Raw genomic sequence first — 23,480 nt, 5'->3', positions numbered from 1 at the left:
ATATATATAAAATATCAGCATGATTTTTTTCTTAGTAAAAAAGGCAAGCCAAAATTATTATTATCCTAGTCTTGCTGTCACGGTCCCCAGTGATACAGCCTGTGCAGATTGCTGGTATACACACGGATCGCTAACGGATCACAAATCCGCCATTTCATGAACTACAATATCCAGTCATGCACCACACACACACACAACGGTTCCTGTAAATATACTGTATAAGGAGCTGAGCCCCCCTAAAATGAAAATCCTAAAATCGCCCCTGTGTGGAACCCTGCCTTTTTTTACAGTGAACATGTGCATTTTTATATATAAAGCCTAATATTACATTTATAAGTAGTAATTTAATAGTAATACACTTAAAAATGTTTTAATTTAATATGGGTTGTATACTATTACACTGTATTGCATAGACAGGCATAGCCATTTGAGTTCTCAATAAGCCAATAGGCTATATTCAAGTGATTTTTTGTTTCCATGTATTAAATAAATAAACTGCCACTTTTCTAATTAAATGGCATACAGATAAATATATATCTTTAAACTTACAGGCTAATTCACATATTTCATGATCTGAATGATAATAATAAATAAGAAGTATTTTTTTAATACTAGACAACAATTGATGCTTCTGTTTCTGTCAGTGACTCTGACAGTTAAAACGAGCACATTCTCTAAATGCTTCTGTCACTGTGTTTAATCCTTTCTGTGCAAGACTGTATGGTATAGTTAATGCCACACAAACTGTAAGCGTTTAATATTGGTAGTTCATTTGAAATTAAATTAGAGAAATGTTTATTAAGAGTTACATTTTTCGCTGGAGGAAACAGCTGTGCTGATGAAACATCTAAACATCTAAAAGCTTTACAGAAATGAATGCAGCTGTTTAGTCAGAAAAACAAAGAATAATCGTTCATCGTACACTAATAAAAACTCTGTCTTTACATGTAGATGTGGAAAACTCAACTTTAGAGTTGATGAAAATTTTAATCACAGGATAAACTTTCAAAATAAGCCAATCACAACTCTAAGTTCAAAAAGTGAGCACTGACTGACCCCTGGTGGTGCAATAAAACTTTTCTGTGAAAAAGATTTCTGTGAAAGATACTTGATGGTATGTTCTTTCATTCAATCATTTTCCTTCAGCTTAGCTCCTTTATTTATCAGGGGTTGACACAGTGGAATGAACCGCCAACCTATCCAGCATATGTTTTATGCAGCGGATGCCCTTCCAGCCACAACCCAGTACTGGGAAGCACCCATACACACTCATTTACACATATACACTACAGCCAATTAATCTTAATCAATTCACCTGTGCCGCATGTCTTTGAACTGTGGGGGAAAACTGAGCACTCGGAGGAAACCCACGCAAACACAGGGATGAAAATGCAAACTCCACACAGAAATGCCAACTGACCCAGCCGGGGTACTGTGAGGTGACAGTGCTAACCACTGAGCCACCGCGCCACCCCTTGATGGTATGTTTCCATAAGCAATTATAACATTAGCATTTATTTGTGATTGGTGATGACATACTTTAGCTAGGAGGCGCTGCAAGTTGTCTTTGCCCATGTATGATGCCTGCTCGCTGATTGTTTGCTCTGCCCTCTGGAGTGTGTTGGTCAGGTAAGTGCGGCAGTTCTGAAACTTCTTCAGCAGTTCCATGAGAACAGTGCATTGTTCTAATCTGTGAAATACACAAAAACACACACATATCAATTTACTGTACAAACTCTGAGGTTCTGTCCATCACAGTAAGTTCCTTTGTACCAAATTAACTACCAGTTAGTTCACACAAAAATGACAACTCAGACACTCAAACCCTTCAAATATCTTCAAAACATGAATTGATATAATTTTAAAAAAGTTTGTATCCACTGAAGGTCCATTACAAAAAAACTTTTACACTTCAAAACCTGATAATTTTTTTTAAAGATGCTGTTAAATGTGCATGTTTCACCTATTGTTGATTTTACTGTACCATATTTAATCAATTTTATGGATGAATAAAAAAAAATGTAATAAAATTTGTTCAGCATATAGCCATCATTCAACCTATAGTGACTTCTTTTTTCAACTATTTTTAAATAGCAAAGTTTTGATGAATGAACTTTCATTGGTTTCCTTCTCTCACGTTTCGTTTATAGTTTGAATTTAGTTGCATTTCAAAGATCAAGAAAAATATCAGTTCAGAACAACATGATAGTGGAACAAAATTATGACTGAAAAAATTATGATGAATTTTAATTTTTGGTTGAACTAAAAGGCTTTAAAGCTAATTTAGTTCATTTACTATTGTAGAGGCCTCAGCATATAGAACCGACCTGTCAGATACAGCTCTTTCAGTCTCTTCCCAAAGAAAGTCCAGCTCTTCTTCTGCTGGATCAGGGTTCTCCTTCTGTGACACTTCAGACACAGCCACCTTTATGCTTTTGTATTCAGGGCGAAGACAGTTCAGCTGCAATTCCAGATCAGACAGTGCTCGTATCCTGAAAACAAATGCAAAACACAGTCTTTAATGCTCATTTCATGCCATTTTTAATTCTAATTTTAAAGTGCAGGTTCAGGCCCTTACTAAGTACATTTTGATCGATATGAATGGTAATTTTGTATTCAAAATAAAAGTACATGACTTTCTGCCCAGCAAGAATGTCTAAAAGGTATACAAACATTGTTGTCTTGACTAAAACAGAGCTAAATTTGAGTTGTTAGTGAAAATCTTTTAGACTTCTAACATTCATTCATTCATTTTCTTTTCGGCTTAGTCCCTTTATTAATCTAGGGTCGCCACAGCAGAATGAACCACCAACTTATCCAGCATATGTTTTACGCAGCGGATGTCCTTCCAGCTGCAACCCATCTCTGGAAAACATCCACACACACTTATTCACACTCATACACTACGGACAATTTAGCTTACCCAATTCACCTGTCCTACATGTCTTTGGACTGTGGGGGAAACCGGAGCACCCAGGGGAAACCCAGGCGAATGCAGTAGATTTCTATCAGTAGTTCCAAAATAGGCCAATTATCAAATAAACAGGAATGAATGACCACACACATTGGATGTCTGTCCAATCTGATTATTTAATAACTAGTCTATGTTTAGACTATTGCTAGATGTCTATTAAAATTTCACTGACAGCCCAAATTTAGCCTTGTGTTAGTCAAAATGTCTACAGTATGTTTTGACATCTATTAGACATCTTTTAAACACCAAATTACTTGGCAGATACCATTTGTTAAGCTACTTTCGCTAGACAGAAGACTACTTTGAGTACTCAGAAATGAATAAATTGTAGGAAAAGTATAAAAATTACGATACAAATTTTTTTTTTATAATTCAAGACAAAAAAATTAAGCTGAAATATGAGACTGTCCTAGAAAAAACAGGATGTCTGGTAGCTTTATCTTATTAAAAAAGATATTGTATATTGAACATATTGAATTACATATTGAATTGCATTGAATTTAATTACATAACTTCATATCAATATTTATCAAGCTCAAATGAAGACATTATTTTGGTAAATGAAAGTGGCTTTGATTTGGACACACAAAGAACACATTATATTCTACAGTTTTTATGATCGGTTACACTTTACTTAGCAGAATGTCTAGAGGAGACCATCTACGTAACTATAAGTAACTGTATAACAACGTAAACCCTACTGTTATTAGTAGAATATTAGAAGAATCAAATTTTTGTCTCTAGTTAAAAGTGGACTCAAAACTTCCACTTGTCCACAAAAACTCCTTTTGCAACATAATATTAATGTAAGAAAGAACCACCGAGACCTGTGCTGCACAGCTGGCATGGTGGGATCCTTCAGACCCTGTTTTTCTGCTGCTCCCTGCACCTTCCTCAGCTCAGTCTGCATGGTCTTCCTCCTCAGACCGAGTCCCTGATTTTGCTGCTCCTTCTGGATTTCATTCTGTCGGATCATTAAACGATCATCTGCCTCTTCCACCTTGTGAACCAGGACACCCACCATGTCCAGACAGCAGACAGGACTCCCGTCTTGGGTCACCTCCAGCTGTGCTCCACCCAGTAACTGGTCCAGCTGTGGAGCTTTATCCTTAAGGCTGCTGACTCCTTTTCTGATGAGTGCCAGCTTGGACCTGCTGTCCTGCAGTACCATGGGATCATTGCTGGGGGCGCTGAGTACAGAAGTGACATCGAGCTCCACGGTGCGCAGGGACATGAGGAAGCGGTCGAGGGCACGAGCAGCGGCGTCGCTCTTGCGCACCTGTTGTCTGAGACGGTCCAGGCTTGATCTGTGGTTCAGAACCACCTGGGTCAGAGCAGAACGATCCCGCAGCTCCAAATGACTGGGCTCTGAGTCAAATCGAGACAGCCGATCCATCTCCGTCTGGATACTTTCATCTAAGTCCTGAAAATGAGAGTGAGAGAGGTATTTTTAGATAAAAAGATACACTAGTGATTGAAATTAACTGCAAATAGTCTTAAACTATCTACGTAAATCTATGACGAGAAAAGATTCACAGATGTTGATAAAAGGGTGTCAGCTGAACTAAACCATATAAGTAGACAATAAATGATTACTTAAGTTACTTTTGGGTTAGTAAAAAGTTACTTTTGGGTTATTTTTCATCTGGGTTAGCCTTGTTTGTTTGAAATAATATAAACTTTATATTATATAAACGTTGGTGTAAAATTTGAAGTGAATAACCTGAGAAAATGTAAATTTACATCTTTACAGCTGAGGTGCAACTCAAACAAATATTTTAGCAGTGCAGTTTCTGGTTTATATGAAGAAATAGTCACAGTTATTCTTCATTTTAAAGTTTTTGACTCTTCTAAAGCATTAAAAATACCATAATATTTTTGCAGATATTTAAGAAACAGGCCAAGTGAACATTCTTGTTTATCTGAAAAACATGCTGAAGTCAGATATTCTGCTTTAAAAATGGGTGTTACGTGCCTGAACGGCTGTCTTTGTTTTGGTTCTTTTGACCCACCCACTGCCAGCTTAGCCAATAATATTTCAGCAACCCGGGTCGCCTTGATGGAAAACTCTGTATTTCATTCATTCATTTAGAAAGACTCTCAATGTATATGTTCATGACCTAAATGTGACCTCCGGTGGACAGTAGCAGACTCCAAAATGAGACACAGATTCAGAGTTCCACATGAGGTTATTAATTAGCAAATGGTATAAATATTACGAGCGTAAACATTAGATGAGCAGGTTACATTGTAACCCCGTCTCCTAACAACACGCTACATGATGAGATTTGCAGTGATAAGCAATTTGGCTGTTTGCACCAGACGAAACTAGAATATGCACTCACTCACGAAATGGTAAGGGTTACAATCTAATTAATCCATATTAAAACTCTTTAACATTTTTAAATGTAGATGCTGAATCACTGATATGTGTTGATTTGCATTATTTTGGTGAACTATCTGCTGCTGCTTTCAGTATATGGCAATAAATGTCATGTGAAATGCCAATCAAACTCACAATGTTAGCATTTAACACTGAATAAAGCACATGAGGTGTACAAAACTTTTAATATGGAAAATATTCCCTCTATCCCATACCGTTCCTTTTAGTTCGAACACGACTCAAATCAGCCTTAAGGCTCAATGGTCAGGTGCTCCTGTTGGCCTTCAATTTGGCAATCTTATATTATATTATATTATATTATATTATATTATATTATATTATATTATATTATATTATACGATATTATATTATATTACATTACATTACATTACATTACATTACATTACATTATATTATATTATATTATATTATATTATATTATATTATATTAGAATCATAGCTAATAAAACAAACAGCATTAACTAAATGAAATGTCATTTCTGTCTTGATGGTTAACCATGAAAGAAAGTCAGGATTAACATTTATACTATCCAACTTTATAGATAGTAATTAGTGTCTCACCTTCACATCTCTCAAAATTGCAGGGTTAGCTAGTGTATATCCCTTGATGTCTTTGGGCTCTTTGATGAACTTGTCAAGTTTTTCAGAAATTTCTGAAATCTTCAGCTTAATGGAGTCCATGAGCTCAAGCGCTGCTCCCAGCGAATCCACCCTGGCAGAGTGCATAGACGTATTTAACAAACAACACAAGACACACACACACACACACGCAGTCTGGCTACAGGATATTTTCAGTGGAACTGCTTGATTTGAACAGATCACATGCTTCTTAGGGTGGCACTGGGTGAAAGACCAACAGCAGCTCTAATATGTTTCTATCTACAGTAAATAATAATTTCAGCTCAGTAACACATAAAAACATACAGTATCACATCAGATGTTTGATATATGAGTGTTGTTTTCATGATGCAAACACAAACCTGCCCTGTAACTGTGACCTCTGCTCTCTCCACCGGACAGTGAGCTCCATGCGGTCCTGCTCAACAGCTCGTTCGTTGTACTGAACACACTGCATACACAGCGTTTCATACTCTTTCCACAGAGATTCGGTCTCGTCCCACAGAGACTAAACCAAAGATAAAAAAAAAAAAGAAGAGGACTGTCATGTTCAGTACTGAAATTCCTGTGGCTTAAACAGTAGAGTTTGTTGCTAGTAACACCAAGGTCATGAGTTTGATTCTCAAAGGAACGCACAAGCTGTCAAATTGTATAGCTTGAATGGAGCCCCTTTAAAATATAAGTGTCTGCAGAATGCTTAAATGTAAGAAAATGTCATGTGTCTTTAAGATGTTACAGTAGTGCTTGTTGAAAGAGTGTTCAAGCAGAAAAGTAAATAGGCTGTTTAAAAAATGACATCAAGCGTGCAGCTGATTTAATTCGGCAGAATGTACTCAAAGTATGAGATATCTGATCACATTAGAAAATGGTTAAACAACAACAACAAATTTAGTCATTTAAAAATGCATAATAATGTTGGTAACATTTATAAAAATGGTTCGTTAGGTAATGTTAATTGATAAACATTTAGTAATTCATTATTATCAACCCAGGCTCATTCTGATTATGTATCCCTATTTACATTTCTGGAGAGCACCAAATACGTCCCAGGAGCTACATTTTTTTGCCATTTTTGTTTTTGCGAATCCACCAGAGGGCGCTGTGTATGCTTTATTAGATCCTAAATTTCTCTCGTGAGTGCCATTCTCACCTGCTCTTCTCGCATAAATCCACCAGAGGCCGCTGTCGACTACTGATTGACGAACTGACTGACCAACTAATCCCCCCACCCACCATACAACCAATAATGTTTTCAAAAGCACCGACTGAGCAGCGCCCACCCACTTCCCTAAACCCAACCGATAGTGTTTTCAAAAGCAATCCAGAAAAAGAAAAGCCCTCACGTCAGCCTGATTTTTACCACATTTTCAGATTTTACCACATTCTCACCCTGTTATTTACTTGTTTGTTTTGGCTTTTGTTTTAACTGCTTTCTGGAACCGTTCTTTGCTGGACTCGAACCCCATCATCACAGTCAACTCAGCAGTGTGTCTCAAACCCTCCGACGTATGCAGTGAGCCATTGGACAAACTGGTAACAGTAGAAAAGCCGTCTGCATGGAGGTAAGCGGTTAGCTGGTAAGCGCAAAAAGGAACGCCATCATACCACCCCGTAGCGTTCGTTTTAAAGACGAAATGCAGCCATACGTACCTCTGGCTGCATAATTCTTGATCTTCAGAAATGTATATAGGGCTAGGTTTTCAGAATGGCCTATGTTGTTTATTATGGTACTTATTCATCTGTAAGTTAAATAACGTTAGTTCATGTTAACTCAGAGTGCATTTTCTAATGTTAACAAGCATAACATTGAATTTTAATAACGCATTAGTTAATAAGATTAATAAGATTGTTCATATTTAATGTTAGTAAATACATTGACTAACATTAACTAATGGACCATAATTCTAAAGTGTCACCATAATGTCAACTGACCAACTTAAAACTGTTACCTTTAATTCTCTCAGTCGTTTCTGCAGATCTGTGGGAGTGACTGATTCTGAGGGACGATCTCCCAGCATGCATTGTTCATTTCTATTTAGCTGACCCTGTAAAGCGAATCTGGAGCTGCGATACCTGAGCAGTGCGAGGACAAAAAGTGTACACCATAAGATTCACACCCAAAATTAAATCGTATAAAGCAACATACAAAGCTGTTCTCTTTTTAAATGCATACCTGTCCTCTTCTGTACTCGTTTGTTTCACTATCTCTCTCTTCTCCACAGTTCTCGGTCGCTGGGGGCTAACTGGTATAACAGCCTAAAACAACATCACGACATGTACTCAAAATCTTTCATTCAGTCCTTATAAAACAGTCAGTTCAATGCATGCTTATCCAGATACAATAACACAAGGTAACTTTTCTGTTTGTAAATGTAATAGGTTCTAAAATACATAATATATAGGTCATATAAAATATTCATATAGTTTTACCTCTGGAACAATAACCTCTGTGAGCTTCTCAACAGGTGGTGGGATTGTCGGTGCTTTCTGAGTTGGTGGCTCTTTTGTTTGCTCAGTTTGTAAACTATTGGTTAATAAAAAGAAACATTTAAGGGTTAGTTAACCCAAAAAGGAGAATGCACTAACTATTTACTCACCATTAAGCGGTTCAAAGCCTTTATGAGTTTCTTTATTTTGTTGGACATGAAACCATATATCTTGATGAAAGCTAAAAACCTGTAACCATTGCCTTCCTTAATAAGAAAAGCAAATACATGGAAGTCAATGGTTACAGGTTTCTAGCTTTCCTCAAAATGTATTCTTTTGTGACTTGTGGGACAGACTCTGACCGTATACATCAGACTATTTATCAACACTCCATGCTTCTTGAAAACATTTGGCAATTTCTCCTCTCTTTTAATTAGTAACTTCTATTTGTCATAGCATTTATAGTCGCTTTGAATAAAGTGCCTGCTAAATTAATAAATGTACACTCACCGGCACTTTATTTGGTACACCTTACTAGTACCGAGTTGGACCCTCTTTTGCCTTCAGAACTACCTTGATCCTCGTGACATAGATTCAACAAGGTACTGGAAACATTCCTCAGAGATTTTGGTCCATATTGACATGATAGCATCACGTAGTTGCTGCAGATTTGTTGGCTGCACAACCATGATGTGAATCTCATGTTTCACCACATCCCAAAGGTGCTCTATTGGATTGAGATCTGGTGACTGTGGAGGCCATTTGAGTACAGTGAACTTATTGACATGTTCAAGAAAGTAGTCTTAGATTATTCACGCGTTATCCTGCTGGAAGTAGCCATCAGAGGATGGTCATAAAGGGATGGACATGGTCAGCAACAATACTCAGGTAGGCTGTGACATTGACATGATGCTCATTTGGTACTAATGGGCGCAAAGTGTGGCAAGAAAATATCCCCCACACCATTACACCACCACCACTAGCCTGAACCATTGATACAAGGCAAGATGGATTCGTGCTTTCATGTTGTTGATGGCAAATTCTGACCCTATCATCCAAATGTCACAGCAGAAATTGAGAATCATCAGAGCAGGCAACGTTTTCCTCTGACCTCTGGAATCAACAAGGCATTTGCGCCTACAGAACTGCCGCTCACTTTTTTTTTTCCTCTTTTTCGGACCATTCTTTGTAAACCTTAGAGATGGTTGTGCGTGAAAATTCTAGTAGATCAGCAGTTTCTGAAATACTCAGACCAGCCTGTCTGGCACCAACAACCATGCCACATTCAAAGTCACTTAAATCACCTTTCTTCCCCTTTCTGATGCTCAGTTTGAACTGCAGCAGATCGTCTTGACCATATCTACATGCTTAAATGCATTGAGTTGCTGCCATGTGATTGGCTGATTAGAAATTTGCATTAACAAGCAGTTGGACAGGTGTACCTAATAAAGTGGCCGGTTAGTGTAAATGCAATGTACATGTTGTGTTCAACATAGGAAACAAACTGATAAAGGTTTGAAACAAGTAAAGGGTGAGTAAACGATGACACAATTTCCATTTTGAGTAAACTAAAGTCTAATAAGGTTGTATCAGAGATATGAGACATATGAGAGTGGTTCTCTTTGTTACCCAGTGTCTGGAGCAGGTGTCTCTGCGTCTCCACTGAACTGACGCTGGATGGCAGCAAGCCGTCTCTCACATTCTCTGAGCTGAGCTTGTGCGAGCCTGTGTGCATCTTCAGGACTCAGAGTATCACACAACTCTTTTAGAGCTTCTAACTGCTTTCCTGCCTCTGCCAGACTGCCCTCTGTTGAAAAACAAGCCTTCAGGAAGAGAGACAAAAAGCTATTGTTACTTTTAATGATATTTTCATCTTTGTTTTATTGTTAATTAAAGGTGCAATAGATGATTGAATTCAGAAACAATCTTTGTTATGCTGGTTGAAAGTCTCTTCACATCCTAATATCAATCATTAATTAAGTGGTTCAAATGTATTTATATGTATTTTAAGATTCTTTGGAAGGTGTAAGAAAAATAAAAGCATGTCCAATTAACACTTTCGGTCCAAACATTATGATACGCTGTCCTGCCTGCCTATCAAATTATGTAATTGACCCTCCACTAAGCCCTGCCCTTCTTAGTTACTGTTGTTATGCCTGTCAAGTTTTTGTGCCTGGCACGTCTATTACAATATGTATGCGCCGGTGTCAGTCATTCCCAGGGATATAATTAGTCCAATTTTGGTGAACAGGAGAGATATATGAGAAAGCCAGACAAAAAAGGACTGCAGTTTGCATTACAGGGGTATATTCACGACATAATGCGCAACCGATTAGAGAATAATTTGATCAAAATTTAAGCTAAAGCCTAGCCGCCTCATACGCTAGCCATTCAACAGCTTAGTTCATGCACAGCATGATAGGTGAAATTTAAAAATACTCTAATAATAACAAATTAAACTGTGATTTACCTTTTTTAGCCAAAAAGCCTGATAGATTAATTGAATAAAAGCCTGATAGATTAATCGTTACAAACCGATGAGGAAACACGCATGGACAGTGTGTATTCCATGAATGAACATAATTCATTCATGGAAAGAAAGGCCAAAAAGCGGAAATTGATGGATTTGTGCCAAATATTAGCTTCATTGACCCATAACAATGTACAGTACCAATAACTGTCAGTATGTTTGGTGCTTTTTATACCGTTTCTCTTCTAATTTGCAGTTAAGTGGAAAAAATAAATAACTTAAAATGCAAATCTAAGTATAAATAGCAGAAGTGAACAAATAGAGTTTCCCTACCAGCAAATATTAATCCAACACCAAATATAAAAGCAGACACTAACCTGCTATATTGTCATCATCACCAATTAGTAAATCTCCAAAAGACCGTTGAAAACATTGGTGAGTTGTAGCTCTGACATGAACATGAGAGTTATAAATTACTGAAAAACAGTTTGTGATCATATCTCTGTTTTGTTCTGTTGATATGTAATGCAAATATTCGTAGCTTGAAACAGAGGGAAATATGACTGGATTATGCTGCTTTATGGCCCCTCACACAGTTTGATCCATGCTGGCATTTCTCCCCTTGGGTTTTAGGTTTTGGAAAGGGAGAAACATTCCACCACCCCGTCTAAACTTTTAGGATACCGAGTATCAGAATTACACAATCCATATGCACAACACTTTTGGCTTGTTTTCCTTGCTCGAAAGCTTGACAGACCTCCCTCGCGTAGCTACTGTTGCTAAGCCATGATTGGTGTGTGACGGTTTTCAGGTGTGGCTTAGCGAAGGGTCAATTGCATATCTACTGTATGTGCACCCTGTTAGTGCAGAAAACATTACATCATCGGCACCTTCACGCACACAGTTCAGATAAAAATGAAAAAATCTTTTTAACAGATTGCTATTGTTATTACTAACTGTACTATAAAGTTTTCTCTGTGGTGAATGTTATCTAATGTATTTTTGTGATGTTTAGTGCGCGTTCATGCCTTCAGGAGGCGTGTATTTGAATGCCGATTTGCATGATGAGACATAGGCTTTCAGTGCTATCAGGCTAACATTAGCATTTTCCAAGATCTCCTATTGCACCTTTAATGTTACTTTCTTTACGTTGCACATGCAAGCACTGATGAAAATTGGTTAGTTTTGTGTCATGCCAAGTGAGTGAGTAGTGATGTGGTTAAAAGGAAAGTCGAGACCCAGAATTGTAAGGATTAATGGACCCCAAATGCAAATGTTTCAACAAAGGAAGAAATAAAATACAGTTGAGAAAAATTCATCCCTACACCCATCTGTCCATAAGATTTTTCATGCTCTGTATTTGGGGTGGTTGTAACTTTACCTCTCCTACTGATTCAGGGCTAAAGCTGAGTCTTTCCTTCTTAAAGCGTCTTTCACATGCCTCAACCAAACGGTTAAAATACAGACGGGTTAACTCAAATCTGAGTTGCCTTACAAATTCTGATATTTCCAGTCGAACAGCCTAAAAATATTTATTCAAGTAAAACACAACAGCAAGCAAACAAACACTCAAAGACAAAGAGTTGCATATGGTGAACAGCATTTCAGTTAGTATCTGAAATGGTTAACAACATTAAGTCACACAGCAGATACAAATAAACAACCATTAATAATTCTACACAAATACCTTCCACTGTGTTCTAACAGACTGTGTGAAAAACTCCATGTCTCTAAGTTCAGATGGGGTGCAGAAAGCTTCCATGCCTTCGGCAGCCCTCAAGAACTCTTCAAGGAGCTCAGGGTCCAGAGATCGAAGAGTCTCCTGAAAAAAAAAAACACCAAAAATGTCCTTTACTCATCTGGAAAAGCAAACTAACTTATGAATAAAATAGACAAACCTCCTTAACTGACACTTGTTCATCCGTCATTTGCTTGTCCTTAAATACACTAATAGCTTCGAGAATGTGCTCCTGAAGACAATGCTTAGCTTCCTCAAATCTGTCCCTAACTAGAGCCTGTGCCTTTATATAGGCCTCAGTATAGGCTTGAGGAGGGGCCTGGGCAAGTGCTGGCTGCTTGACCCGAGGAGTTGACTGTTGTTGGGGTGGTTCCTGTACTGGCAATTGTGGCTTTGTTAGATCTTGGGACTGAAATTCTTCCTGGGTAGCTTGGCTTTGGATAAGGGATTCAGATGAGACCTCTGTCCTGGATGGACCCAACTGTTGCTGGCTTTGCTGAGGCTGCTGTGGACTCTGAGGTCTTATGGGAGCTTTAATAGTTGGCTGATTCCATGGAGCAATTGGATGGGGAACTCCATGTAATGTAGTCTGGGAAGAAACTTGAAACTGATGTTCTGTCCTGACTGGACCCCACTGCCGTTGAGGGCTTTGTGGCCTTGGTAGGGATTGATATTGGGACTGAGGATGTGGTCCTTGCCCTTGAGTTTCAGCCCTGGGGTATACTGGGCTGACACCCTCTGGACTGACTGGCCTCCAATGTTGAACTGGACCTTGAGGTCTTATCTGTGATTGACCCCAAGGTGATTCAGGTCTGGGAGAGTGCCATTGCTGAGGCTGTGGTTGTGGCTGGGTTTTAGGATAAATAGATATTTGAGGTTGGGATTGGACTGCCTGACCTGAGACTTGAACAGTGGGATAGGTCTGGGCTACAATTCCAGGTCTTATTGGTGACCATTGCTGGGGTTGAGCTGGAGGGAAACTTTGAGGTTGGGGATGAGTTTGGAAATGAGCCAGAGGCTGCATTTGGGCAGGAACTGGTCCTTGAACTTTAGGGTAATTCTGAGTGGCATCTCTGGGTGAACACCATAGTGGTTGCCCTACAGGTTGAGTCATAAGTGGAGCACTTCCCTGTGCTTTCAGCTGAGCTTGGGTCTGAGATTGAACAGGCTTCTGAGGTTGAGGCATAGAGATGATTCTGGGTTGTATGGGGGATGCACCTTTGGATTGAGGGGGAATTACCGTCGGACTGTGGAGTATTTGTGACTGAGTTTGCACTGCTCCATGTGGTGACTGTTGCATCTGCATTATCATTTGTGGTTGCATGGAAGGTGTTGGGTACTGCTGGACTTGCCTGGAAATACCTTGGGGCATTGCTTGGGTCACTGGAAATCTTTGTGGTTGTGGTACTGCAGAGTGAGATTGAATGATGGTCTGTTGAGGCTGCCATTGGGGCATAACCTGTGGCTGCATGGGAGTCATGAATTGAGGTTGTGCTTGTTTTGGGATCATCCTATCAGGTTGCTGTGATGTCACTGTGTGAGGTTGCTTTTGTTGCTGAATGGGTGCAGCATGTGTGCTTTTTAAAGTTGCTTGGGCTTGAGTTAATATAGCAGGTTGAGGTTGGCTTTGCACTGGATTATTTGTAACAGTCACTGACTGTTGTGGTTGTGTTTGTGTCATTGGTTGTGCTGGAATTGCTGGCTCAGGTTGAGCTAGTTTTTGTGTCACCTTCTCCCGTGCAACAGGTTGATTTTGCTTCGGGCACTTCTCATCACTCTCAACAACATATTTTGACTGTGCTGTCACACTGCTTTGAGAAGGTCCCAGAGCTATTATAGGGCTAACAGCAACTATATGCTGTGGTGGTGCTTGAGAACTTATTTGGCCTTTGTACACTGGTTTTGGTTGAGACTGTGGGACCTCTTGAGCTGTTTTTAGGGTAACGATTTCCAATTGACTTCTCTGCTGAAGCCAAGGTCTGTTCTGCAGATTCGCCTGGGACTTTTTAGCTTTCCTCTTCTGCTTTGGAGCTTGATTTTGGCCTGTAATGTCTTTCTGTGATTGTGTTTCTAATTGGCCCTGAAGTTGTGACTGTGTTGACATTGATGCTTGAACCAATTGCTGTTTCGAAGACTGAGTTTTATCTTGTTGTTGGATGTGCACATGTGCCTGTGTTGCTAGTTGTTGTTCATGATGACCTTGTGATGCTACTTTTTGTTCATTCTGTGAAAGTTGGCTAGGTATTGGAGCCTGCACCTGTCTCTGGTTTTCTTCTAGCTGTTGTGTTACATGTTGTGTTGAAGATGTCTGACTTTCTACACATTGTTCTTTGACTATGTAACTTTTTGCTTGAGCTTCGACAACTTTTTGTGACTTAAGCTCAATGGACTGAGAGTCTTTTTCCTGCTCACAGGGGTGTATTTGTGATTGTGGGCTACCTTTTTCCTCTTCATAATCTTGTACAACAATCATAGGTACAGGTTGACTACACTGCTGGGTCTTCAGGACTACAGAAGGTACCTCTGAGGGCATTTGAGAAGATATTGGGACTTTTGCTCTGACTGCAGGCTGGGTTTCTGGTTGGCTAGTGGCTCCTGATTGAGAGGTTGACTGGATTTGGGACTCTTTCTCTCCCTCTTGATACTGGGCAAATATCTTTGAAGGGGGCTGGTCTCTGGAAGGGCTTCTGTCTCTGCAAGACCCCAAAGAGCTGAGCATCCCTACAGCTTCCTGGTAAAATTTAACATGATCATATTTATAATACAATTTTAAAACAGTGTTAAGTATGCTTAGATAATACATGCTAATTGCTAATTACTTAGTGATTAGTTTTTGGTAGTTTCAGTGTTATACATTTTATTATTTTGATCAATACATCAAAGGTGCAACCATTTTCATCCAAAAATAACTGACAGACCTGTGACTTTTCAACAGCAGCGCGGACCCTGTCCTGCATGGTGGATGCAATGAGATACTGCAACGGTGAAGACTTCTGAAAACTCATGACCATGACTTGCAGATCCTGCTCCTCCATAACCACCTGACCCTCTAACTGTAGCCCTCTTGAAATTAACACCTAGGGAAAAAAGAGGAAGCCTTCCAAATCAGAGGTATTTCAAGGAGAGGTGGTGAACAAATTAACATTTTGTGTTGCTTTTTAATTCATACCCGAGCCTGTGGGACTTGTCCTCTCTTCTGCCTGTGTATTTGTTCCTTTAGGAGATGATAAAGCTCTCTGGCTTCCATCTCCCAATGTAATAGTTCAGCTAGACGGCCATCCAACCCACTGACACTCACACGCAGCTCATCACACACCTGTTCAGCCTCACAGAGTGTCTGCAATACCTGGATATAAAGACATTATTCCATATTATATTCTTATTATGTACATAAAGACCTAAAGTCAGTCTGATTTAGTGTAGATGTGCATGTCATCAAAGCAATTTACTTCCTTACTTCAGGAATAGCTTGTTGAAGTTTGCTCAGAGTTTCTGGAGAGCAGTCTAATGATGGGGTTATGGCCTCTAAATCCACATCTTTTATTTTCTTCATCATAAGCTGGAAGAAATTACAATTTTAAGTTTAATTACTCTTAAAACCAATCTAAAAATGATAAAACAAAGCATAAAACAACAACAACAAAAAAATCACAAATACAGTAATAATAATATCTAGATATCAAAGTTTGAAGGCAAACTTTACGGTGGCTTGAGAAAGCCTGTTGGAATTAGTTTGTTTATTTGAAACAGTTTGATAAAGTATGGACAGATGAAAAAGTATGGATAGATGAAAAAGTTAGCATGTTTCTAGTATGGATTATCATGTTGTTTTCATGTTTTCAATAAGAATTGTCATGTTACTAGCATGATTTCAGTATGCAATAGCATGTTCCTAGCATGTTCCCAGTATGAATTAGCTTGTTGCTAGCATGTTTCCAGTATGAATTAGCACATTTCTAGCATGTTTCCAGTATGAATTAGCATGCTGCTAACATGTTTCCAGTATGGTTTAGCATGTTTCCAGTATGAATTAGCATGTATCTAGCATGTTTCCAGCACATATTATCAAGTTGTTAACATGTTTCCAGTATGAATTAGCATGCTGCTAGCATGTTTCCAGTATGGCTTAGCATGTTTCCAGTATGAATTAGCATGTATCTAGCATGTTTCCAGCACATATTATCATGTTGTTAACATGTTTCCAGTATGAATGAGCATGTATCTAGCATGTTCGCAGCACATATTATCAAGTTGTTAACATTTTTTTAGTATGAATTAACATATATCTAGCATGTTTCCAGCACATATTATCATGTTGTTAACATGTTTCCAGTATGAATTAGCACATTTCTAGCATGTTTCCAGTATGAATTAACATATATCTAGCATGTTTCCAGCACATATTATCATGTTGTTAACATGTTTCCAGTATGAATTAGCACATTTCTAGCATGTTTCCAGTATGAATTAGCATGTATCTAGCATGTTTCCAGCACATATTATTAAGTTGTTAACATGTTTCCAGTATGAATGAGCATGTATCTAGCATGTTCACAGCACATATTATCAAGTTGTTAACATGTTTCCAGTATGTATTAGCATGCTGCTAGCATGTCTGCAGTATGGCTTAGCATGTTTCCAGTATGAATTAGCATGTTTCTAGCATGTTTCCAGCACATATTATCATGTTGTTAACATGTTTCCAGTATGAATTAGCACATTTCTAGCATGTTTCTAGTATGAATTAGCATGTATCTACCATGTTTTCAGCACATATTATCATGTTGTTAATATATTTCCAATAAGAATTAGCATGTTGTTAGCATGTTTCCAGAATAAATTAGCAGAATGTTTTTGAGAGTAATGAAATGTACATGAAGTAAAAAATAATAACTTCTTTTTATCTTTTATTTAAGGTTTAAATAAACAATTAGCACAACTTGTTTTGTAAACAAAGCTACATTAAGTCTCATATAATACACTAACTGAAAGACAGAAAATATGTCTTTACAAAGTGTATTGTACATAAACATCTAAATATTTGTATATTATTTAACAATATTACTGACATTTATATAAAAATTTATTTATAAAATTAAAAAATATATATATTAACACATTTTCATAAGTAAATAAATAGACTGAATCCGGGGTTCAAAAGTCTGTGGATTTTTCTGTGGATTTCTGTGTCCGTAGATTCCGTGTAGGCATACTAGTATAACATGAAATATATATTGTCGATTTTTATCTCTGTATGAGTGCAAATATGTGTGTGTGCACATACTGTATACCTGTAGTCTCTTTGTGTAGGTACGTAGTGATCCAGAAACCACCTCCACAGGTTCTTTCAATAACTGAGTGGCCTCTCTCATCAGGGCCTGAACTGTCTGAGGGCTGGAAGGGGCAGCACTGGGCTCCTCAGCTAAAGACTGAAATATGCAAGTTGCATTAAATCCTCTGAGTTAATCTTTATTCAAGTTTGAACATGATAGATGACTCACAAACTGAGATGTTTTGGCAAAGTCTGCCCAGAGGAGATTGATCCTGCAGAGTTCATCTGAAATAGCACGGCTAGTCTGTGGGTCTGTGACCTCTATCAGGTAGCTGGCCACATCGTTCAGGTGAGCTTGACGAGAACTCCACTCTGACATCACTGATAAGGTCACCTAGGTAATCATCAGGTTTACATTCCAGAGAACACACAAGCAGCTATTAAAATATGCAAGCCTTGCCTAGCTACAATCAAAAAATGATGTTTCCGGCTTGTTCAAACTATGTTTGTATATTTGTTTGTGTGTATACTTTATTGTCCCTCAAGGGGAAATTTTTTTGATTTTCTTGTCAACACCATAGAACCATAACCTTCGTAGAAAATAAAGTCTTTGATGAACCTTTTCACAAATCCAATTTACGTGAGTGTTCCTTGTTAGAGACCTATCTATGTAAATTCCCAAATACTTGTATGACTGTACCTGAGTGATTTCTTGATTATGTATAAACACTGGTAAATGCTCGACAACACACTTAGGATCAAATATTACTTCCTTTGTTTTTTTCGTATTAACTTTTAAGAAGTTTTCATCACACCACTCAACAAATGAATCAATTTCAGAAAAATAAACAGAAACAGGATCTTGTTTTTTCAGCAAACGTAAAATTACCGTATCATCTGAGTATTTAAGAATATAATTATGTGAGTGCCTGCTCATTAGTATATAAAGTAAACAGTAATCTTACTTATTAACCCAATTCTTAAGGGTTTTTTGGGACAACTTAATTGTTTTATGTTCAATCCACATAAATTTATAAAAACAATTAAGTTAACTTAATCAATCTTAATCAAACTTCAAAATGCAATAGTGAAGAAAATTATTGCACCTCTGTTCTCTGCCCATGTCGCTGGCCATGTGGACCTTGCTCTAGCCATGCACGCAGTGAGGTGTAGATATCGCTGTAAGAGTCCCATGCTGCCAGCACACGTCCCATAGTTCCCCTCACCATTCGAACACCTTCCAGAGTAGCTGTAACATCTGCTTCCAGATCAGCCACTTGATGATTTACCTGAGTCGAGTCACCAGCTGAGACAGATATCAGCCTGGTTATTAACTGTTCAATATTCACAAGTACAATTTACATATACAGCAGTCCAAATTCTAAATATTAGATAGGTTTTTTCCCCCCTCCATCCTCTGACATTACACACACGCAGATTGCCAGGATGAGGACACCAACAGGAGCAAGCGTGCCTTACAATCGAGCCTTACACTGTAAGCTGATTAGCTAATGTTTACATTTGTAATTGTTTATTTGGTTTGCAAAATCAAAACCACCTCATGTGGATGTTTAGAAATCTGCAACTCGTTTCAGAGGCTGCAACTGTCCTCCAACTGCAGGGCTTGCAAAATCTTGTAGCCCGATATCCTAGGGCTATTGTTTTTTTCAATGGTTTACATTCTCTCACAAAGTGAGACCAGCAATAAATCCACAATATTATCAAGTACCTCCCAAATAACGTAGCATAGTGTTTCTGTCAGTTCAATCGCTTGTTCTGTATTGAATGCGCGGCACAGTCATTACTCACTGAGAGATCACACCGACATAAGATTCAGATACAGAAATAGCCTAAGTTAGAAAAGTCCAAAATAACCACAAGTGAACATTCTATTTATTATGTTTACATTATTATAACAACGTTCACTTAACAACATTTTTTAATTATTTTCAAAAAATCTAGTTAAATAATAATAAAAAAGTTAATAATAACATAAAAAAGTTAAATAATATAATTTTGTTTGGGCTACCAGGAATTTAGAAATTTTGTGAGCCCTGAACTGGCAGGAGGCTGGTTTTAGGAACAAAACAAAGACAGATTTTCTGACGAATGCACATCTTGAATGGAGAATAATTAATTTTAGCATTGTTTTTTTTTTCCAGATAAACAGTCAAAAAAAACTTCCATACACCTTTAACTGTGATATTTATGTGTATTACCCAAGGCAGCCTTGCTGGTGTATTTGTTGGCGATCAATTTCAGTCTTTGGAGAGCCCCGTCCAGCAAAGACATCAGTTCCTGTTTGTTAACAGTCTCCTAAAAAATTGTAATCAAAGTTTAAGGATTTTATTTAATTCTTTTAACTATTAAGCAGCGTGGTTTAGCATTGTCACTTTTTGTGACCAAAAATTCTCACATACATTCCAGTCCTGCATTAGTACACGAACAGCCTCCTGTGAAATGTAAGCTCTTTTCCAAGATCGTAGTTTAATGTTAAGTTGATTCAGCAGGTCCAACACTGTGTGTCTGCATTCGCGGTACTCCAGCTTAATTCCATGATATTTAGCGGTTACACGGACACTGGTGAACCTGAGAAATTGACACAAACAGTACAGGAAAAGTTCATAAAATAACCAAAGAAATAATAAAAGGGATAGTTCACCCAAAAATTCAAGCTTTTCTTTTTTCTGTTGAATCCAAAAGAATAGATATTCTGAAGAAAGTTGGAAACCAGTAGCCTTTGACATCCAAGTCAATGACTACAATTTTCCAACATTCTTCAAAATGTTCTTTTGTGTTCAATGCAAGACAGAAACTTATACAGGTTTGTAACGTGAAGTGGAGAACAAGTAAAAATGGCAAAATTAAAATTTTTGGGTGGTCAACGCCAATAGCCTTGTGGTGGTTAGTGTGTCGACACATAGCACCAAGGTGCTCATGGTGACCTGAGTTTGATTCCTGGCTCAAGGTCCTTTGTTGATCCTTTCCCTTTCTCTGCTCCCCACACTTTCCTGTCTGTAAAATTTCCACTGTCCTATCCCAATAAAGGTTAAAACCCCTTAAAAAAATTGGGTGATCTACCCCTTTTAAAGTGATGCTGTTTTATTCTCAATAAGAGTAATAACTGATTGAGTGATCAAATGTACCTTCGCTTCATCTCTTCCATCTTGTCTGTCGGCACCAGAGTCTCTCCAAACTCATTTGTGTTTTGAAACGTATTAAACCTCTTGATATGATGAGGCATCTCTTCCAAACACACCTACAAACAAGAGGCAGAAACGTGATGCTACTTGCATTTTTGTGACTGAACAGCTCTATAGCACAAAGTCAAAGTCAAACCTTCAATATCTCCAGTTTCTCCCGGGCCTCCTCAGCAGCTCGTGCATGGTCCATTGGCTCGTTCTCTTCAGCAGATAAAACCTCTTCAATACGCAACAACCAGCGGCCCACAGTGTCCAGTGGTGATGGGAGACTCAGGTCCAGCTCTGTTTTGTACTCACGCAGCTACCACAGACGCACACATCAGTGCCAATTAGCAAAAGAAGTCTATGCATTTCTGTACACTAAGAGCTAAGTGCATGCATTTCTGTTTTGACCTCTGACCTTCTCAGCGAGAGTGTCCCATGATCGTCTGAGAGCTTTCTGCTCAGCACTGAGCTGGGGTGTCCTCTTCATTGCTGTTAAAAGTGGCATCACGGGACGGCGTTGTTCATTAAATGACACAATAAAGGTGTGAAAGACCTGAAACAAATGTAAATAAACATTAATGCAAAAATAAATTATCATGTTCAACAAAACCAGTGCAAATGTATTAATTTCCATCTCACCACTGTCAATATGACATAACAGGTTTATAAATAAATAAATTAATTAAAATAAATAAATGAATAAAATAAAAATAAAAAAATACTAATAAAATAAAACAAACAAATGAATAATTTTTTTATAAATAATAATAAAATAAAACTAAATAAAACAAATAAATTAAATTAAACTAAATAGATTAATAAAATAAAAATAAATAATATATGAATAAATAAATAAAAATAAATAAAACAAAAATAAATTAAATTAAACAAAATAAATGAATGAATAATTCATTAAACTAAATAGATTAATAAAATAAAAATAAATAATATATGAATAAATAAATAAAAATAAATAACTAAATAGATTAATAAAATAAAATAAATAATATATGAATAAATAAATAAAAATAAATAAAACAAAAATAAATTAAATTAAACAAAATAAATGAATGAATAAAATAGGTAAAACTAAATACTAATAAAACAAAATAAAATAAACAAAATAAAATAAAACAAATGAATGAATAAAATAGAAAATAAATAAAAATAAAATAAAATAAAATAAAATTAAATTACATTAAATGAATGAATAAAATACAAATAAATAATAAATGAATAAATAAATAAAACTAAATAAAACAAAAATAAATTAGATTAAATTAAACAAAATAAATGAATGAATAAAATAAAATAAAATAAAATAAAATAAATAAAATAAAATTAATGAATAAAATACAAATAAATAATAAACAAATAAATAAATAAAAATAAATAAAACAAAAATAAATTAGATTAAATTAAACAAAATAAATAAAATAAAATAAAATAAAATAAAAGTAAATCGCTGGTTCAGTTGGCGTTTCTGTGTGGAGTTTGTATATTCTCCCCGTGTTCGTGTGGGTTTCCTCTGGGTCCTCCGGTTTCCCCCACAAGTCCAAAGACACGTGGTATGGGTGAATTGGGTGAGCTAAGTTGGCCGTAGTGCATGTGTGTAAATGAGTGTGTATGGATGTTTCCCAGTGATGGGTTGCAGCTGGAAGGGCATCAGATTAATAAAGGGACTAAGCCGAAAAGAAAATGAATGAATGTATAAAATAAAAAATGAAAAATAATAAAAAATATAAATTAATAAATAATAATACAATAAAACTAAATTAAATTAAACAAAATAAATGAATTAAATAAATAAAAAATAAAAAAAAATAAAACAAAATAAAATAAAATGAATGAATAAAATAAATAATAATAAAATAAAATAGAATAAAAATAAAATAAAATAAAAATAATATAAAATAAAAAAATCTATATTCAGGTTTTACCTGATATCTTTCAGCATAGCTCTCTCCCTCTGTGGAGTCCCACCCTTCAATCAGCTCCTGATAGGCCTGATCCAACCAGCATGTGACCTCCTGAGCCTTCTGATTGGTTGAAGTCTGGATAAACAGGAACAAAAAAAGAACTCATCAGTCGCCCCAAAATTTTCATTTTCAGCCGCCCTTCATTTTGTTACCCAGCAGGCAGTGTTTAGTCATTAAAGTCAGCAATACAAAACAAAATTTTCCATCAGTTAAAGTCTGAAGTAAATTATATGGATTAAATTTGGATTAAAGCCTAATTACCAGCTGTATTACACACTAAACAGTAAAGCAGTCAGAAATTAGTACATCAGGTCTCTGGAGGAAGCAAGTTCTAGACACACACCAGCTTTCTCAGCATGTCTCCAGTTAAAATGCTCAAGTCTAGTGTATTAGTGTCTTCAAACACAAGT

The 23,480-nt window shown here is 37.0% G+C and overlaps 1 protein-coding gene across 1 annotated transcript in view; it reads right to left on the bottom strand.

Moving 5' to 3' along the window:
• syne2b (spectrin repeat containing, nuclear envelope 2b) overlaps window positions 1-23,480 on the bottom strand; it is a 200,381-nt gene that overhangs the window by 159,996 nt on the left and 16,905 nt on the right. The window contains exons 11-34 of the mRNA XM_056471431.1: window positions 23,032-23,145; window positions 21,507-21,644; window positions 21,243-21,407; window positions 21,050-21,162; window positions 20,324-20,492; window positions 20,123-20,219; window positions 19,010-19,209; window positions 18,133-18,297; window positions 17,923-18,060; window positions 16,089-16,190; window positions 15,801-15,977; window positions 15,550-15,708; window positions 12,792-15,362; window positions 12,581-12,715; window positions 12,275-12,415; window positions 10,053-10,246; window positions 8,427-8,520; window positions 8,170-8,252; window positions 7,946-8,069; window positions 6,359-6,504; window positions 5,940-6,090; window positions 3,802-4,397; window positions 2,328-2,492; window positions 1,540-1,690 (exon numbers count right to left, since the gene is read on the bottom strand). Coding sequence (XP_056327406.1) covers window positions 1,540-1,690; window positions 2,328-2,492; window positions 3,802-4,397; window positions 5,940-6,090; window positions 6,359-6,504; window positions 7,946-8,069; window positions 8,170-8,252; window positions 8,427-8,520; window positions 10,053-10,246; window positions 12,275-12,415; window positions 12,581-12,715; window positions 12,792-15,362; window positions 15,550-15,708; window positions 15,801-15,977; window positions 16,089-16,190; window positions 17,923-18,060; window positions 18,133-18,297; window positions 19,010-19,209; window positions 20,123-20,219; window positions 20,324-20,492; window positions 21,050-21,162; window positions 21,243-21,407; window positions 21,507-21,644; window positions 23,032-23,145 — 6,288 coding nt within the window. The remainder of the gene's footprint in view (window positions 1-1,539; window positions 1,691-2,327; window positions 2,493-3,801; window positions 4,398-5,939; window positions 6,091-6,358; window positions 6,505-7,945; window positions 8,070-8,169; window positions 8,253-8,426; window positions 8,521-10,052; window positions 10,247-12,274; window positions 12,416-12,580; window positions 12,716-12,791; window positions 15,363-15,549; window positions 15,709-15,800; window positions 15,978-16,088; window positions 16,191-17,922; window positions 18,061-18,132; window positions 18,298-19,009; window positions 19,210-20,122; window positions 20,220-20,323; window positions 20,493-21,049; window positions 21,163-21,242; window positions 21,408-21,506; window positions 21,645-23,031; window positions 23,146-23,480) is intronic.

This window comes from Danio aesculapii, chromosome 13 (genome assembly GCF_903798145.1).
Source record: "Danio aesculapii chromosome 13, fDanAes4.1, whole genome shotgun sequence".
In the NCBI taxonomy this organism is placed as follows: domain Eukaryota; kingdom Metazoa; phylum Chordata; class Actinopteri; order Cypriniformes; family Danionidae; genus Danio; species Danio aesculapii.
This window is presented reverse-complemented; position numbering and strand designations above follow the sequence as displayed.